The 14917-nt window shown below is 37.3% G+C and overlaps 1 protein-coding gene and 1 pseudogene across 1 annotated transcript in view; both read right to left on the bottom strand.

Annotated features, from left to right (window-relative positions):
* The window catches only part of ATRNL1 (attractin like 1), a 498803-nt gene that overhangs the window by 429182 nt on the left and 54704 nt on the right, over positions 1–14917 (bottom strand). The window contains exon 9 of the mRNA XM_054581578.1: positions 5888–6071. Coding sequence (XP_054437553.1) covers positions 5888–6071 — 184 coding nt within the window. The remainder of the gene's footprint in view (positions 1–5887; positions 6072–14917) is intronic.
* Positions 1921–2677, bottom strand: LOC129077026 (protein max-like; annotated as a pseudogene).

Genomic DNA, 14917 nt, shown 5'->3' with positions numbered 1-14917 from the left:
TTATTTAGTCTCTTACATTTAGTATAATTGGAATATTTATTGCCTTACATTTAGTGTAATGATTGACATATTTCAAGTTAAATACACTATCTTACTACTTCCTTATAATTTGTCCCAACTTTACTTTGTTCCTTTTCCATTGCTTTCTTGTCTTCTTAAAAAGCCATTTTTAAGCAGTAGTAGTATTCTCATTTTCCCCTCTATTACCTTGTTAGATATACTTTTATGATTTAATTTTTGTTATTACCTAATGATTACAATTTAAATCTTTAATTATTGTCTACTATACATTAGTTCTTTCATCAATTCTCACATAAGGATCCTTAGTGTTTCTTTAACACCATTTAATATCCTTCCTGACTTATCAGCTCTTATTATCATGCACTTAAATTTGTATATATTTAAGCCTCTATTACTATATAGTTTCATTTAATAAATAATCACTTAGATCCACCCCTTTAATTTCTGTATTCCTTCCAGTACCTAGGATCATTTTTCTTCTACTTCATTAGCACTTCTTTTATGTATTTATTTCCTTCATTGCAGGTCTGCTGTTGTGAAATTCTCTCGATTCCTGCTCTTATGAAAAGTCCTTATTTTGTTTTCATTTTTTAAGGATAAAATAATCTTTTATTTATAGTCTTACAGTAAAGGGCAAAGCCTTAACTTGCAAGACAATTCTTCGGCAGTCTGCACAACATACTTTCTATTTCTATGGAACGGAATCAAACACAGACTGAGACTACAGAGTATACACTAGAAATCAGCAAATGCTGGGAACAGAGTGGAAAAAAGACAAAGAAATGAGGCCTAAACTCACAAAACCCTTCACTGGGGTCTGCTGACCACAGCCAGAACCAGGGCTGGATCACACAGTGGGGACGGGCTCCAGATCAGTAGGAAGGGGAATGGGGTGAGGGGAACGGGGTGAGGACCGCATGGGGATGCAGGTTTAGTACCCGGTAAATCGCTCTTGCTATTGACATACAAAACCAGTTGGCTCTATTTCTTAGAAACACACCTGGAAAGCAAGACTTGATCATGACTTTGTGAATCTGTCGCTCTGCAATACCAACATCATCAGAAATAGGGACAATTCACTCAGACTCAAATTTCAGTAGCAGGAAATAGGTATCAAAACATTCTCACTGGCTCTCCAAAACCAACCTCTGCCCCATCTGTTAACCCTTCCTTGTCCCACCCCCTAGCAACCTCTGGCAGCTCCGACTTCACTGTGGATGCATCCCACAGGTACCACGTAGGTGTCACGGAACCTCCCTAAGACCAGCTGAGAGATGCAGGAGTGAAACAGGCCAAAGGCTCTGTGCTGAAAATCTGCCCCCAATTCCTTTTATATCACAAACTTCTTCAGGGATCTGGTCTTTCAACAGGAGTGATAAATGGTTTTTTAGGAAAAAAATTAAAAAGTCCTTAGAAGGATGAGGGAGTCATTCTGATTACTTCTAAACCAATCATCTTCCTAAAGGAGAGCAGTCCACAGACTCACAAAGCCTGGAGGACAGAGGCGAGCCTAGCCCGGCGGGGGCTGGGAGGGGGAAGGCCTAGGAGGGGCAGGGGTCCTCGCAGGAGCTGGTGGCTGGTCAGGACACCAGGCGCTCAGAGGTCCAGCCTATTGTCTGTCCTCCACAGAAAAAGCTGCCAAGTTGGGGTGTTCTGGTTTAAAAATTCCTGGTGGGGTCAGGAAATCCCTGAAGGGAAACGTTAAAAAAAAAATTGTGGAAATGGGGAAGGAGGATGAGAGCTGTTGTCTAAGAACTTCTATGTAAATATAAAATTCAAAAAAGAGAGAGAAAGAAAAAAAATAGAGCCTTCTAGATGGTTCTGAGCATTCTAAGGATGAACCGAAGAGGATGAGATGATGGAGGAGGCAGTTTCATTGTTGGCCTTCCCCTGCGGAGCTTAGCTGGCCTCCACCCGGAGTTTCATCCCGCTTCCGGGCCCTTCAGGCTCCCACTCTGAGCCGTAGCCTGAGCCCCCACCCAAGGCAGAGATGGCGCTGCCCTTGGCACTGGCGTAGAGGCTGTTGTCTGAGGAGGACGACTTGGTCTGCCTTTGGGCACTGGACCCCACCACCTTCTCTAGCGCACCGACTTGCTGGTCCAGAACAAGGCCGTCATTATCTTGCTGGTGTGCGTGGTTTGTCCTTCGCATATACTGGATATACTCTGGGGGTCTGTCTAGGATCTGGGCCCCGTCTGGCTTCTGTCCTTGGAGTGGCGGGACCGGTCCTGCACGCTGTGAAAGCTGCCTTTGATGTGGTCCCTACATTTTCATTCCCGTGTGTTATGATGAGCTTGTGTGTCAGCCGCAGGCTGAAACCTCAGTTGCTCTCTGTTGCTCTCCACCTCATTGTCATCGTTCTCACTTACTTCCTATGGCCCAGGGAGCCCCTGCAGCAGCGGTGGGGAAGGGGAAGGGCAGAGGGGGAGCGTGAAGGGGCGGTCACCAGCAACTAGCGAGTACCCTCCACACATACTCACTCACTCACTTGCTCTCTCATTCACACACACACACACACACACACACACACGCACACACACGCACAACACATGCGAGAACCATCTCCTCATTCTTGCTTTCATTTTTAAAGGATATTTCATTGGCTGCAAGATTTTAGGCTGACAGTCATATTTTTTCGGTCACTTAAAGACACCATGTCTTCTAGATCCATTTTTTTTTTTTTCAGCGAAGAAATCAGTTGTCAGTCTTAGTGCTGCTTTAGTGTTTGTTGCTCTTTTAAAGGAAATATGCCTTTTATTACCTCTGGCTGCCTTAATGTATTTCTCTTCCTGTTTGGGAATTCATTGGTTTTACTGTGATATTTCTAAGCACAAGTTTCTTTGTATTTATCGTACTTGGTGCTCACGGTCTTCTTCAATTCATAACTTGATGTCTTTTGTCATTTTGAAAGTTGTCAGTAAATGAGAATTCAAATAGTGTTGTATATTATTTTCTCTTCTTCTAGACTCCAATTACATATATGGTAGACCATGTGTACATGTTCTTTATACCTCTTTTCTGCTTTTAATTTTTATTTTTGTCTTTCTGTATTTCAATATGTGTTTTCCTTGACCTATCTTCCATTTCATTAATTCTTTCCTTGGCTGTGTTAAAGTCATCCAAGGAATTCTTAATTCATTAAATGTATTTTTTATTCCTATAATTTCCATTTGATTCTTTAGCAAAAGTTTCCAGTTGTCTGCTAATACTTTCTACTTTATATTTAAATTCCTTGAAAATAAAAGTTTAATCATTTTAAAGTTTCTAAAATTACCATCGTCCTATAGGTATGTTTTTTTTCATATCTTGCTTTTTCTAAGCTGTAGTTTTTCAATTTTATACCTGATATTCCATATGATATAATAAAGAAATAATTTGAGACTCTGTGTATTATTATCTCCCTAAAGTAAGGACTGACTTTTGCTATGCCAACTATATAAGCGCAGATCACCATAATCCAATGAAAGACCATGACAATTCAAAAGTGAGCTTATCCTACTAGTAGATTTATAACTTCAGGGACCAGGCTAAATCTTTACATGTGTAGCCAGCCCCCTCTTCCTTGGCATATTGGGAAACCCAATGTTGGTCCTTCACACTGATCAACAAAAGCTCTCTCAAGTTCTCAGATAGTTTTCAAGATTTGTAATTGTCTCAAGAACAAAAGTTGCTCTAAATGCCAATCTTACTTTCCTTGGCATTCTATCTCTCCTCGATCTCAACCCACAAACTCTCAGTTCCTCAGTAGTGCACTGATGCCTTCAAAAGATGTAGTTCCTAATTTTTTTCCAGTGGAAATAGTCCAAATAACCCATCCCGTCAATGAAAAAGAATTCCTCCAAACACACATTTTTGAGTATCTCAACAAAGAAGCCTATTTACTAAACTATATCTACTAAAAAATAAAACCAGTTCTGATTCAGCAAAAATGTGAAATTAATGTGTACAAGAGACACATAATAGCAACATTTGAAAATTACATAACACTTGACAAATAAAGCTGATACATACTATAATCCATACATAATAGCAAACTTGAAAAATAAACTAACAAAAAGCACCAAAACTTTAAGAAGGCTACAAATTGAAAAACACCATTTTAATGCTAATAATTTTACAAGTCTTTTTTTTTTTAATGCAGAACCCAGGAAAATAAGAAAGCATCATATGTATCTATAACATTTGTAAGGAGGTATTCAAAATAACTTACAAATAATTTTATTAAATTCCTTTAAGGGACAAGTATACAATATCACTTGTGCATAAGCTAGAAATGCTAAGGTTGATAATTATACCCTTTTATGCAAAATTTCACTGTGGGTAATTTTCAGGTAATCATGTCCAATCTGAGCAAATTTCGTTCACATGGTAAGCCACAACTAACCCTCTCATTTTGCTCTTATTCAAATAATATCCATGTCTCTATTATTCATTCACTTTCATTAAGCTCCTTGCCTGAGCACTGCAGGGCTCATTACTATTACTGTGAACTACATCATGCAGGAGCAGTTATCCTTGCTTTTTTGGTATGATACAATATCTGCAATATATGCAAAAATACATTAAGGAGATTGATAGTGCCTTACACTACACCACAATTCCTCCTTTTATCATAGCAAAAAGTCAATGAGAAAACGGTAGAAATATTAAAATAGCATATAAAATACAATGTATAACTTACATAAAACAAAAGTATTTTTTAATTTTAATATTTATAAAAATATAAAGAATAGTGTTGTATTTTATTAGACTAAAAAACAATGAAAATTAACAAAATTGCCCAAAGATGAAGTCCTAATTTTTAGAAGTTCCAGCTTTCTTTCTTCAAATAAGGTAAAAATTAAAATATATGTTTGAAAGTGAAGGAGGTGTAACAAATCACAATTTGGTAGAAAACTCTATTTCATTTCACATAAAGGAATTTTACGCTAAAAGTTCAAAAGAATGTGTAGTGTCTTAAAACAACAAAGGAATCATTCTCCAAGTTAATAAATTTTTAAAAAGTAACAATTATTTCAAACATATAGAGAACATTATGGTTATGAATTGGCAATTCAATAAACAGGAAATGCAAGTGATAGATGAACACATAAAAAGATGCTTATTCACAATGGTAATCAGGGTATGTACATTAAAATATGAGCAAGATATCATTCATACCCATTGCTTTGACAAAACGAAAATATGCTCACAGTTACCAAGTGTTAGTGGGAACACAAAGAAACAGGGACACTCAAACCTTGCTAGTGGAAACAGATATTACCACAGCCACCTGAAGAGCAATTAGGCACCATGTAGCAAATTTGAGGATACGAATATCCTCATTTTTAAGTATGTACCCCAGAGAAACTCTTGCATTTGTGTATAAGAAGACCAGTACAAGGTGTACAATGTAGCATTTTTATAACAACAAAAAAGGAAAATCTAGCTAAATGTCACAAGTTTTGTATTTCACAGGAAATGAGAGGTTAGAACTGAAGAAACATTTTTAAAATTTATAAATGACAATAGGAGTGCACTGAAGAACAAATCCCAAGACAGATAATAACAATCCTAAGAGTCTGGCAAGCAACATTTCCTGTCTGAATTAAACATAGTATCAGCACTGCTAAGTACAAGTAATGCTTACGGAATATCTACAGGATCTGAAGGCACTTTAAAGTCAATCATTTACAGTAATGATGGCCGCACAGAGAATCTATTATTTGGTGCCTTTGCTATATAAGAGAATATCATTAGTTGAAATAAAGATGGGAAAAGCTCAAGAGCAACTCACTGAAAATATTTACTATAACACCATTATTTTACAAACATAAAATGTAACAGTGATAAATTTTCTGAACATACTTCTGTTTCATATACTCACCAAGTTTTAGTGTTAACTTCATACTTATAAAGGTCATCTACCAATCCATATTTGTTGCCTGGCAATGCTTTATAGCCGCCATGAACGTAAATGGACTTTGTTATTCCGTCATACACACTGGTGTGACCATATCCACCTTGAACAATAGCTCCTTTCGTTTCTGAAACAAGCCAAGTGTTGGATGCTGTAAGAGAAAGAAGATAAACCGTGAACTTCAAGTAGTGCTTAAAAAAATAATACCTACCAAACTAGCAAGTTAATTCTAACACCACATTTTTATGAGTGCAGTATAACCAGTATTCAATTTAGTCAAGGAACAATTATGAAATATGTGCTAGTTACTATGTTAGGTACTAGAAGTTGAAATTGAGTAAGACTTGTCTTTCCAAAGAGCAAACTGAAATGTTGAAAATGCCAAATTTGTGTGTGCAAGAGGAAAAGGCAAACTTCATTCTTACAAATACATTTCTGTATTTCTAAGTAAATAACTCTGAAAAAAAGATGCAATAAATAGTTTATGGGAGCCTACTATGTAACAGGCTCTGAGTTAGTCACTGATACTACGAAGATGACAAAAAAAGACAGGGTCTCAGCCTTTAAAACTGTGCTGGCCCCTTGTCACTTCAACCATGTATGAAATGATAAAAGAAGGAACCTTGGAGCATCAGAAAAGATCAACAAATAGAGCAGAAATATGAGTACACGCTATCCTTTCCTCTATGAGATTTCTAAATCATATTTGATGGAGAAAACAGGAATTATAACATCCTCTGCCACTCAAGACAATGATATTAAGACGTGGGGAAGGTGAGGGGATCCAAATGAAAGCAAAGCTTCCATACTTCACTTGAAGCTTTAAAACGCTGATACTGGGAGATTATAACTAGTTACACATGTGTATTGTTGATACCCAGAGCAACCGCTGAGAAAACTATACAAAGATGTAACACTCAAGAATGTTGTAAGTACGTCAAGATGAAATTCTGACAGTTGTTCAAATAACCTACAAGAAGCAAGTAAACAGAAACAGGCTCATACACACACACAACAGGAAACAAGACACATAATGAAACAGCAGACGTAGGCACTAATATATCAAAGTTACCTTAAAGGCAAATGGTCCAACTATATAACATTCTTGAAAAACAACAAAATTATAGAAATGGAGACCAGATCGGTGATTGCCAAGGGCTAAGGATGAGAGAGGCATGAGAGTAGAAGGGAGGGGGGGCATCGTTTAAAAGAGCCATGTGAAGGCCCTGGCCAGGTGACTTGGGTGGAGCGTCATCTCACACACTAAAAGGTTGCAGGTTTGATCACCAGTCAAGGCACATACCTAGGTTGTGGGTTAGATACTTGGTAGGGGCACATGCGGGAGGCAACCTGCGTGTTTCTCTCTCTTTCTCTCTCTCTCTCTCTCTTTCCCTCTCTCTCTCTCAAATCAATAAACATGCCCTAGGGTGATGATTTAAAAAAAAAAAAAGCAATTCGAAGGGTCCTTAGGGTGACAGAACTATTCTGTATCTTGACTATGGTGGTAGATACACGAAACAACATGCAAAAAAATTGTATAGAACTTATATATATGCACACACAAATGAAACTGGAGAAATCTGAGCACGATCATGAGGTTGCATCAATGTAAATATCTAGATCGTAATATACAATATTTTTGCAAGATGTTACCACCAAGGAAAACTGCCTAAAGGGAACATGGGATTACAGTGTTAGTTTTTACAAGTGTATGTAAATTATCTCAAAAGTCAAAGTTTAGTTTAAAAATATATATGCACCTTACTAGTAGTAATGGGCAGTTCATCATGACACAGGCCTAACACCAAAGTGTGGACTCTTAAATACTACAGCCGTATTTCTCAAGGTTTAGTCATGAGCAGTTCAGTCAAAGTACCCACAGGCAATGTGATAGTTTCAGATGAAAAATTAAGGAAATAATTTTGCTCAGATACAGGTGATAAACTTGAAATCTAAAATTAATTATGATGCACATTCTCACTAGATTTTTATTACTTCACACTTGGAAATGTGCACACACTGCAAAGTGTGATTTTGGCTCACTAAACATTCACAATTTACTTGTCAACATTTTTTGTCAAGTTATAGGATGATGGCAAAGAAGGTGTACTTCTTATATGACCGCTGACCTAATACAAGGGAGAGCTAACTAAAGCTTTAGGTACCAGAATTGTGAGCAAAAGCGATGACTGGCTGAAACTATTTTAACAATAAAGGTGAAGCCCTTCACTGATATCACACCATTAAACAGATGAGTACAGGACAGAGTATACCTCGCTTCACAGCAAGCAGTTATATAAGAAACAAAAACTGAAGACTAAGGAAGAAGTTTTGTTGTTTTTAGCTACAAGTCAACATAGTAATATTAGTATAAAATACAAATTTAGGTTGCATTAAAAATGCTAATAAAATATCAAATCCAGAACAAGGGAAAATAGTGATGTCACATTAGGTAACACACCGTGCTCTATTAAGCCCTGCTAAGGTTGAATAGGCCATTATGAAGTACAATATGTCCAGAGAGGGTGACAATGACAATGTGCATTTTATACTTATGTAATCCTTTTACTGAGTTATCAATGGTCAGTTTGAGACATCTGTGCCTCAGTTTCCCTATCTGTAAAATGGAGTTAAAAGAACATATATTTGCATGTTCACTTTGAGGAGTTAATATGTATAAAGCGCTTACACCACTACCCAGCACAGAGTACGGCTTCAATAAACATTAGCTGCTATTATTATTATTTATTAGAAAACATCCCTTACATCATTAATGTCTGTGTTGATACAAGGCATTATCAATAGGATAATTTTTATGTGAAGACTGAAGGAAATAGGGATGCCTGTCTACAGAATCAAAAAATAAATGAAAAATAACAAATCTCAATAGGGCCAGGATGTGGAAGAGTGATTAAATTTCATGTGTAGAGTTCTACATTACCATGAAAAAACAAGTACAAATTACAACTGCATATTTCTTCCAAATATAAATTCTTAACTTTTAAAAATGTAAAACAGAACAGCTGTCTTTTCAGGGACTGATACGTCCATCACTGAGGGAATGTTAAGCAGAGAAAGACCAGAATTTTCTGCATCCTGAATGCACACATAATAAACCTTTTCATATAACCCATGCACATTTTCAAATATATATATTTATGTCACTTATAAAGTTTTAAAAGCACATAAATAATAATAAAAAATGATAATTTCATTTACCAAAACTAAAGTCGTTTGTGATATTTTCACTTAGAAAATATAAAAATGTATATGATGTTAACAGCAGGCTTTGCCTCACAGATGTATCAATAGCAACTTATTAAAACATGTTACTTACTATGCTGAAATTGTTTACCTAACTAGTCCTGTCAAGTTCTTCACAAATGAAGCTCCACAAAAAACGCCAGGCCTAATTTAGGCACAATAAAAGTTGGTTTTTTATTATCCCTATGGACTATTTTTAAAGGGGAGATTTCTGCTGTAGAAGATTCCTAATTCCCACCATGTCATACACCTGTTCTGCAGGTCTACCTTTTCAGATACCAGCCTGCTGAAAAGCAAAGTTCCACTTACACTTGAAAGTCACCACGGGATCATGAAAGTATATAATGTTCAGAGCTGAAGAGAATAGAGCCACATAGTATCATCTATACTTACAGAAGAAAAAATTAACTTCCTAAAAAACATCATATTTAATGGTTTTCAAGTCAAAAGGATAAAAGTTAACATAAAATGATATTAATGATGGCTTCCCAATATACCTCCCAGATTCTAAAAGCATGAAAAATACTAAAGCAAAGCATTAATATTATACAAACCTTGAGACTCACACGGAAATTCTTAGGAAGTTTATGAGGTACTGCTAACGTAAAGTGAAATAAATTTCCCTCAGGACTAACCCAGAAGAGCTTTATGGTCCAAGTTAGTAAAACCACCCGGTAACTCCCCTCTGAGGTACACAGATGCCCTAAAAGCCAGAATTCCAAGTATAGCAAAAGGGACACACTGACGTTTCCTTTACTTCCAAAGCAAGTTCACAGGGAGTCTTATAATGTCATGTCAACTATATATCCTACACAACCAGATATAAAAACACACATCTACTTCCTCTGTTTTTAGCGCTTTATCTAAAAATAATTTCAAAGGTACAAACAAGTTCCAAGAGTAAAGGATTCCCATGCACCCGTTACTCAGATCTCACTGATTATTGAATATTAACATTTTGGCCCATGTGTTTTACCAAGAGTTGCACAAAATAATTGTCTACCTCATTCCCACTACCCATACATATTGTAATGTATGCTTTAAGAACAAAGATTTGCACGTTGCATAACTGTATTACAGTTATCAACATCAGGAAGACCTAACATTTCTGCAATGCTGTAATACACTTATATATGTCAGCTTGTGGGATGAGCCCGTCATGTCCTTGACGGCGCTGGTTTGTCCCGTATGGAGCCCAGTATGGGATCACCCACAGCATTCTGCTGCCATGCATACTGAGCCCCCTTTACTTGGGAACAAGTTTTCAGCTTTTCTTTGCCCCTCATGACACAGACATTTCTGAAGAATAAAGCTCTCCCCTTTTAAAATAAAAGGTTCCTCATTACGGGTTTGTATGCTATTGCTTGATGATTCGATTTAGGCCTGTGTCCCCACTCAGAATCCTTACAAGCCAGGGGTTGGCAACCTATGTCCATGGGCCAAATCTAGCCCACCGCTCATTTCTATAAATAAAGATTTATTGGCACACAGGCATCTTCATTCACATGCATATTATCTATGGCTTGTTTTACAATTTCAATGGCAGAATTGAGTAGAAGAAACATAGACGAGGTGATCTACAAAACCTAAAATATTTACTATCTGAACCTTTAGAGAAAAAAACTGTCCAGCCTGCTCTAAGTGATGTGTCTTTCAGTCGTATCATAACCAGAGGCGAACCATGTCTAATTTCCCATGGCTCGTGATGTGAATTTTGATCACCCAGACAAGGTACTGATGGACTTCTTCACTGCAGTTACTCATTTTCCCCAGTGCCCTTAAACAACCCTAGCGGCCACACTTGAAGACCACGCACATCTCACTGCAAACTCATCCCCTCTCCCCCGATTTAGCATCCGCTGATGATTCTCTCCCAAACCAAGTTGCACTCTGATTTTTAACTTCAGTCACGCCGGTCAGCATTCTGGGTAAGAAAGAGAATTCTCCTCTCCTCTGTTTGTGCCTGTCAGTCTATCCAGTACCCGTGGCAGCTCCTGAATTCTATTCCTTCACCGCTGTGTATGTATTACTTTCTTAAAGTATTTTGATGCGCACATTGTCCCAGACTTTACCAGTGGGACCCCTCCAAGCTGACTCCTGTGTTTTTTTTGTCAGGACCCATCTCTTCTTGATAGTTTGATAAGACAAGATAGACCAGGCTCGCCTTGGCTCTCCTGCTACAGCCCCGTGGCCCACCATTCCTCCAAAGAGCCTCGCGTCCTTCTCGTGGGCATGTTACTAGAAACCGGATCTGGGAATATCAGTGATCGGCGTGCTCACTACCAGGATGTCTTGGCTCCTGAGCCCTTTCAGAAGAATCTGCAACTGCAACTATCTGTCTGTCTATCTGATCATAAGCTCACACTGAGGCCTCTGATTCCAGTCCATTCAGGCAGGATTCTTCCTTGCCTTCCCATTTCCTATGTGTATCTCCTTTCTTCCACAATGAGAACTTTAATTCCAAACAATATCAACACATTTATTCTTTTTTTTTTCAATCTAAAGATATACCTAAAATAATTTCAGAATTGCTTCACTAAAATCTTCAAAAAACAAACCGAAAAGATTTGTTTGCATTTCTTCCCCCATATCTACATCTAGACTGTGGGCATATTGTGAAACATTGTGTTAAAAAGTCACTTGGGTCCTGGCCACTGTGGCTTAGTTGGTTGGAGTACTGTCCCATACACCAAAAGGTTGGGGGTTTGAGGGTTCGGTTCCTGGCCCAGGCACATATCTAGGTTGTGGGTTCAAGTCCCAGTCTGGACATATATGGGAGATAACCAATCAATGTTTCTCTCTTACATCTCTCTCTCTCTCTTTCTCTTTCTCTTTCTCAGTCTTTCTCTACCTCATTCTCTCTCTTAAATCAATAAACATATTTTTCAAAAATAAAAAATTTTTTAAAAGTTACTTGGATATATTCTTTTCTCCCCTTTTCAGAAGGATTGTTATTTATTTGAAACATCGTTGGCCCCAATAAACCCATCTAATAATTACAGATAGAATATTGCATATTTTGTAAAAGAGTAAATGTTCTCTTTGTTCTAAGAGAGAATGAAACTAATAAAATTACAGTCTTCACAAATAGTTAGGCCTGCTCAAAAAAAAAAAAAAAAAAGCAGAAAAACTAAAATTGGATCCAATAGAACCTTACAAATACCAGAAGTTAAACAGCTTCCTTTGACTCCTACCTATGGCCTATGCAACAGTCCACACTCATTCTGTTTTTCCTCTCTCCTTCAATTTTTAGTTTCTTTCTTTCTAACTTGGACAAAACATATAACATCAGTGAATGGGGAGGGGCAGAGATGAAAGAGGGTATGGGGGGATAAATGATGATAAAAATAAATTTAAGAGGACAACACATAACATTTGTATACTCGTCACCTACCGACACCTCCACCCTTGTTTCAGTCCTAGCTCTAAAATGAAACCCATGAAATGCTCTCCTTGGTCTTTTGCCCAAAGTGTCCCCATTCACCTCTATATTAGATGATGCGTGTTCTCTAGCAGAGGGTTTGGCAAATTACAGCCCACAGATCAAATCCAGCCCATCGACAGTTCTGTCGATCATTTTTTGAAACACAGCCACACCCATCCGTGTGTGTGCTCTGTATGGCTGCCTGTGTATAGCTTCAACGGCAAAACTGAGCAGTGACAATGGATATTGTAGAGTCCACGGAGCCTAAATCTTTTACTACCTAGACTTATATCAAAAAAAGTCTGCACATTTCTACTCAAGTACATTTCTCCGGTAAGGCCACATACATACAGAATTATCGGAGTTCTGGCACGCTCAAACGGGTTTTTCTATAGCCTTGACATGTGAAGGCCAGTTTGGCAAGATATAAACCCTTTAGCCTATCCTTGCTTTCCTTCAGTTTCTTGAAAACTTTGTTCCATGTTTGCCTAGATTTGTATGCTGCTTTTAAGAAATCTGATACTAATTTAATCTCTTGCCCTTATACAATATTTCATCTTTCTGCCTGTAGAGACTGAGGATTTTTTTCTTTATCTTTTAAAATGTATTATTCTTATCAAGGTGTCTCAAAATTACTGCTATGGGTGAATTCTGACAGGCACCCAATGTAGTTACTCATGAACAGGAACATGGAGAGCGGATTGTGGGAGAGCCACGCAACGACACACAGCATTGCAGAGCAGTGGGCTGTGGTCATTCACAACAGCGGGGATGAACCCTGGGAAAACAGTGAATGAGATAAAATAAAGCCTCAGAAAACTGCATAAAACATTATCTCCTTTTTAAAAATTCAGAAAGAAATAAACAAAACAATATGTCATATAAGCATGCATGTACATGTGGTAAAGCTCTTTCTAAAAACAAATGCATAATAAGAAATCCTGCATTTCAGAGTAGTGGAAAGGCAGGAAACCTTTCTAAAAAAAACAATATGAGCATGATTAGAAAGAGAAAATTAAAGGAATACAATAAATGGTTATGCTTTTTAAAATAAATATCTACTCATCAACTACAACCTGGGGTTATTTTGTTAGTAAGACATGATTACTCCTATGTTGATGACATTAATAAACAAAGTTATATAAATTATGAAGAGAAACATTTCAAACAATATTCAACTAATGGCTCTATTTTTAACAAATAGAAAGTAAAATACGTGTAAATGAGAGTGCTGTTTATAAAAAAAGTAACAATAGCTAATGTTCTTGAAAAATGTTGAGCAAATATATCAGTTGGAAACATCAAGAGAAAATAAAATGTTACCGATGACCACATACTATTAAAATCTGTAAGTTCAAGAATAATAGAAGAAGAGGAATACTGCTAAAAACTCTATTCCTTCCTCCGCAAATATTTATCAAGCATTCAATGCATGGCACTTGAAAGTACACAAAGAGATATTCAGCAGGATTCGTGGTCTAAAGTTAACTTCTAAGAAGAAGACTATAAACACAGAAAGAATACCTATAAAAAGCAGTATATGTCTCATAGTCATTTATAAACAAAGAAATACAGGAATCTAGAGAAAAAATTAAACCACTTTCAGAAGATGAAAAAGGTGGTAAACACAGTTGTAGAGTAACAAGAGTCTCTTCATGATTATACCATTAGGAAGGCTATCTCTACTTTGTTACTTAAACAAAAGCTTATGGAGCCTTTATTGCAAGCTAACCTCTACACATTTTCCTCATTCTTCCAATAATTTTGGGTATGAAGCTTATTGATTACTGTCACTTCTAAGCACCTGATAACCATAAATCACTTTTAGAAGTTCTACTCTAGGGTGCCCTCATGAAAAATTTCCCTGTCATACCTATTTGCGTGTGCTCCACGTAAGCTATTCTTTTAAGTACTCTGTTGTTATATATCTACACACATTTCCATATACAATTGAGCCTCAAACGACACAGGCTTATGGGAGCCAACCCTTCACATGGTTGAAAACCTGCATATAACTTTTAACGCCTTCAAAACTTAATTACAACAGTAGTCCTTCAGCATCTGTGGTGGGTTGGTTCCAGGACCCCCCACAGAGACCGAAATCCATGAGTACTCAAGTCCCGTATGTAAAATGTTGTCGATCAATGCATACGGTCAGCCGTCCACATCCACAACTCCGAACCATGGATGGAAAACGGTACAGATACTTACTGAAAAAAAAATCTTCACGTAAGTAAACCCATGCAGTTCAAACTCATCTTGTTCAAAGGTCAGCTGTAAATCAAGCACACTGAATGCAAGCTATCTTC

This window comes from Pteronotus mesoamericanus, unplaced genomic scaffold, assembly GCF_021234165.1.
Source record: "Pteronotus mesoamericanus isolate MK-2021 breed Mesoamerican mustached bat unplaced genomic scaffold, CSHL_Meso_final contig_657, whole genome shotgun sequence".
In the NCBI taxonomy this organism is placed as follows: domain Eukaryota; kingdom Metazoa; phylum Chordata; class Mammalia; order Chiroptera; family Mormoopidae; genus Pteronotus; species Pteronotus mesoamericanus.
Note: the sequence above shows the minus strand (reverse complement) of the source record. Positions and strands in the feature narration are given on the sequence as shown.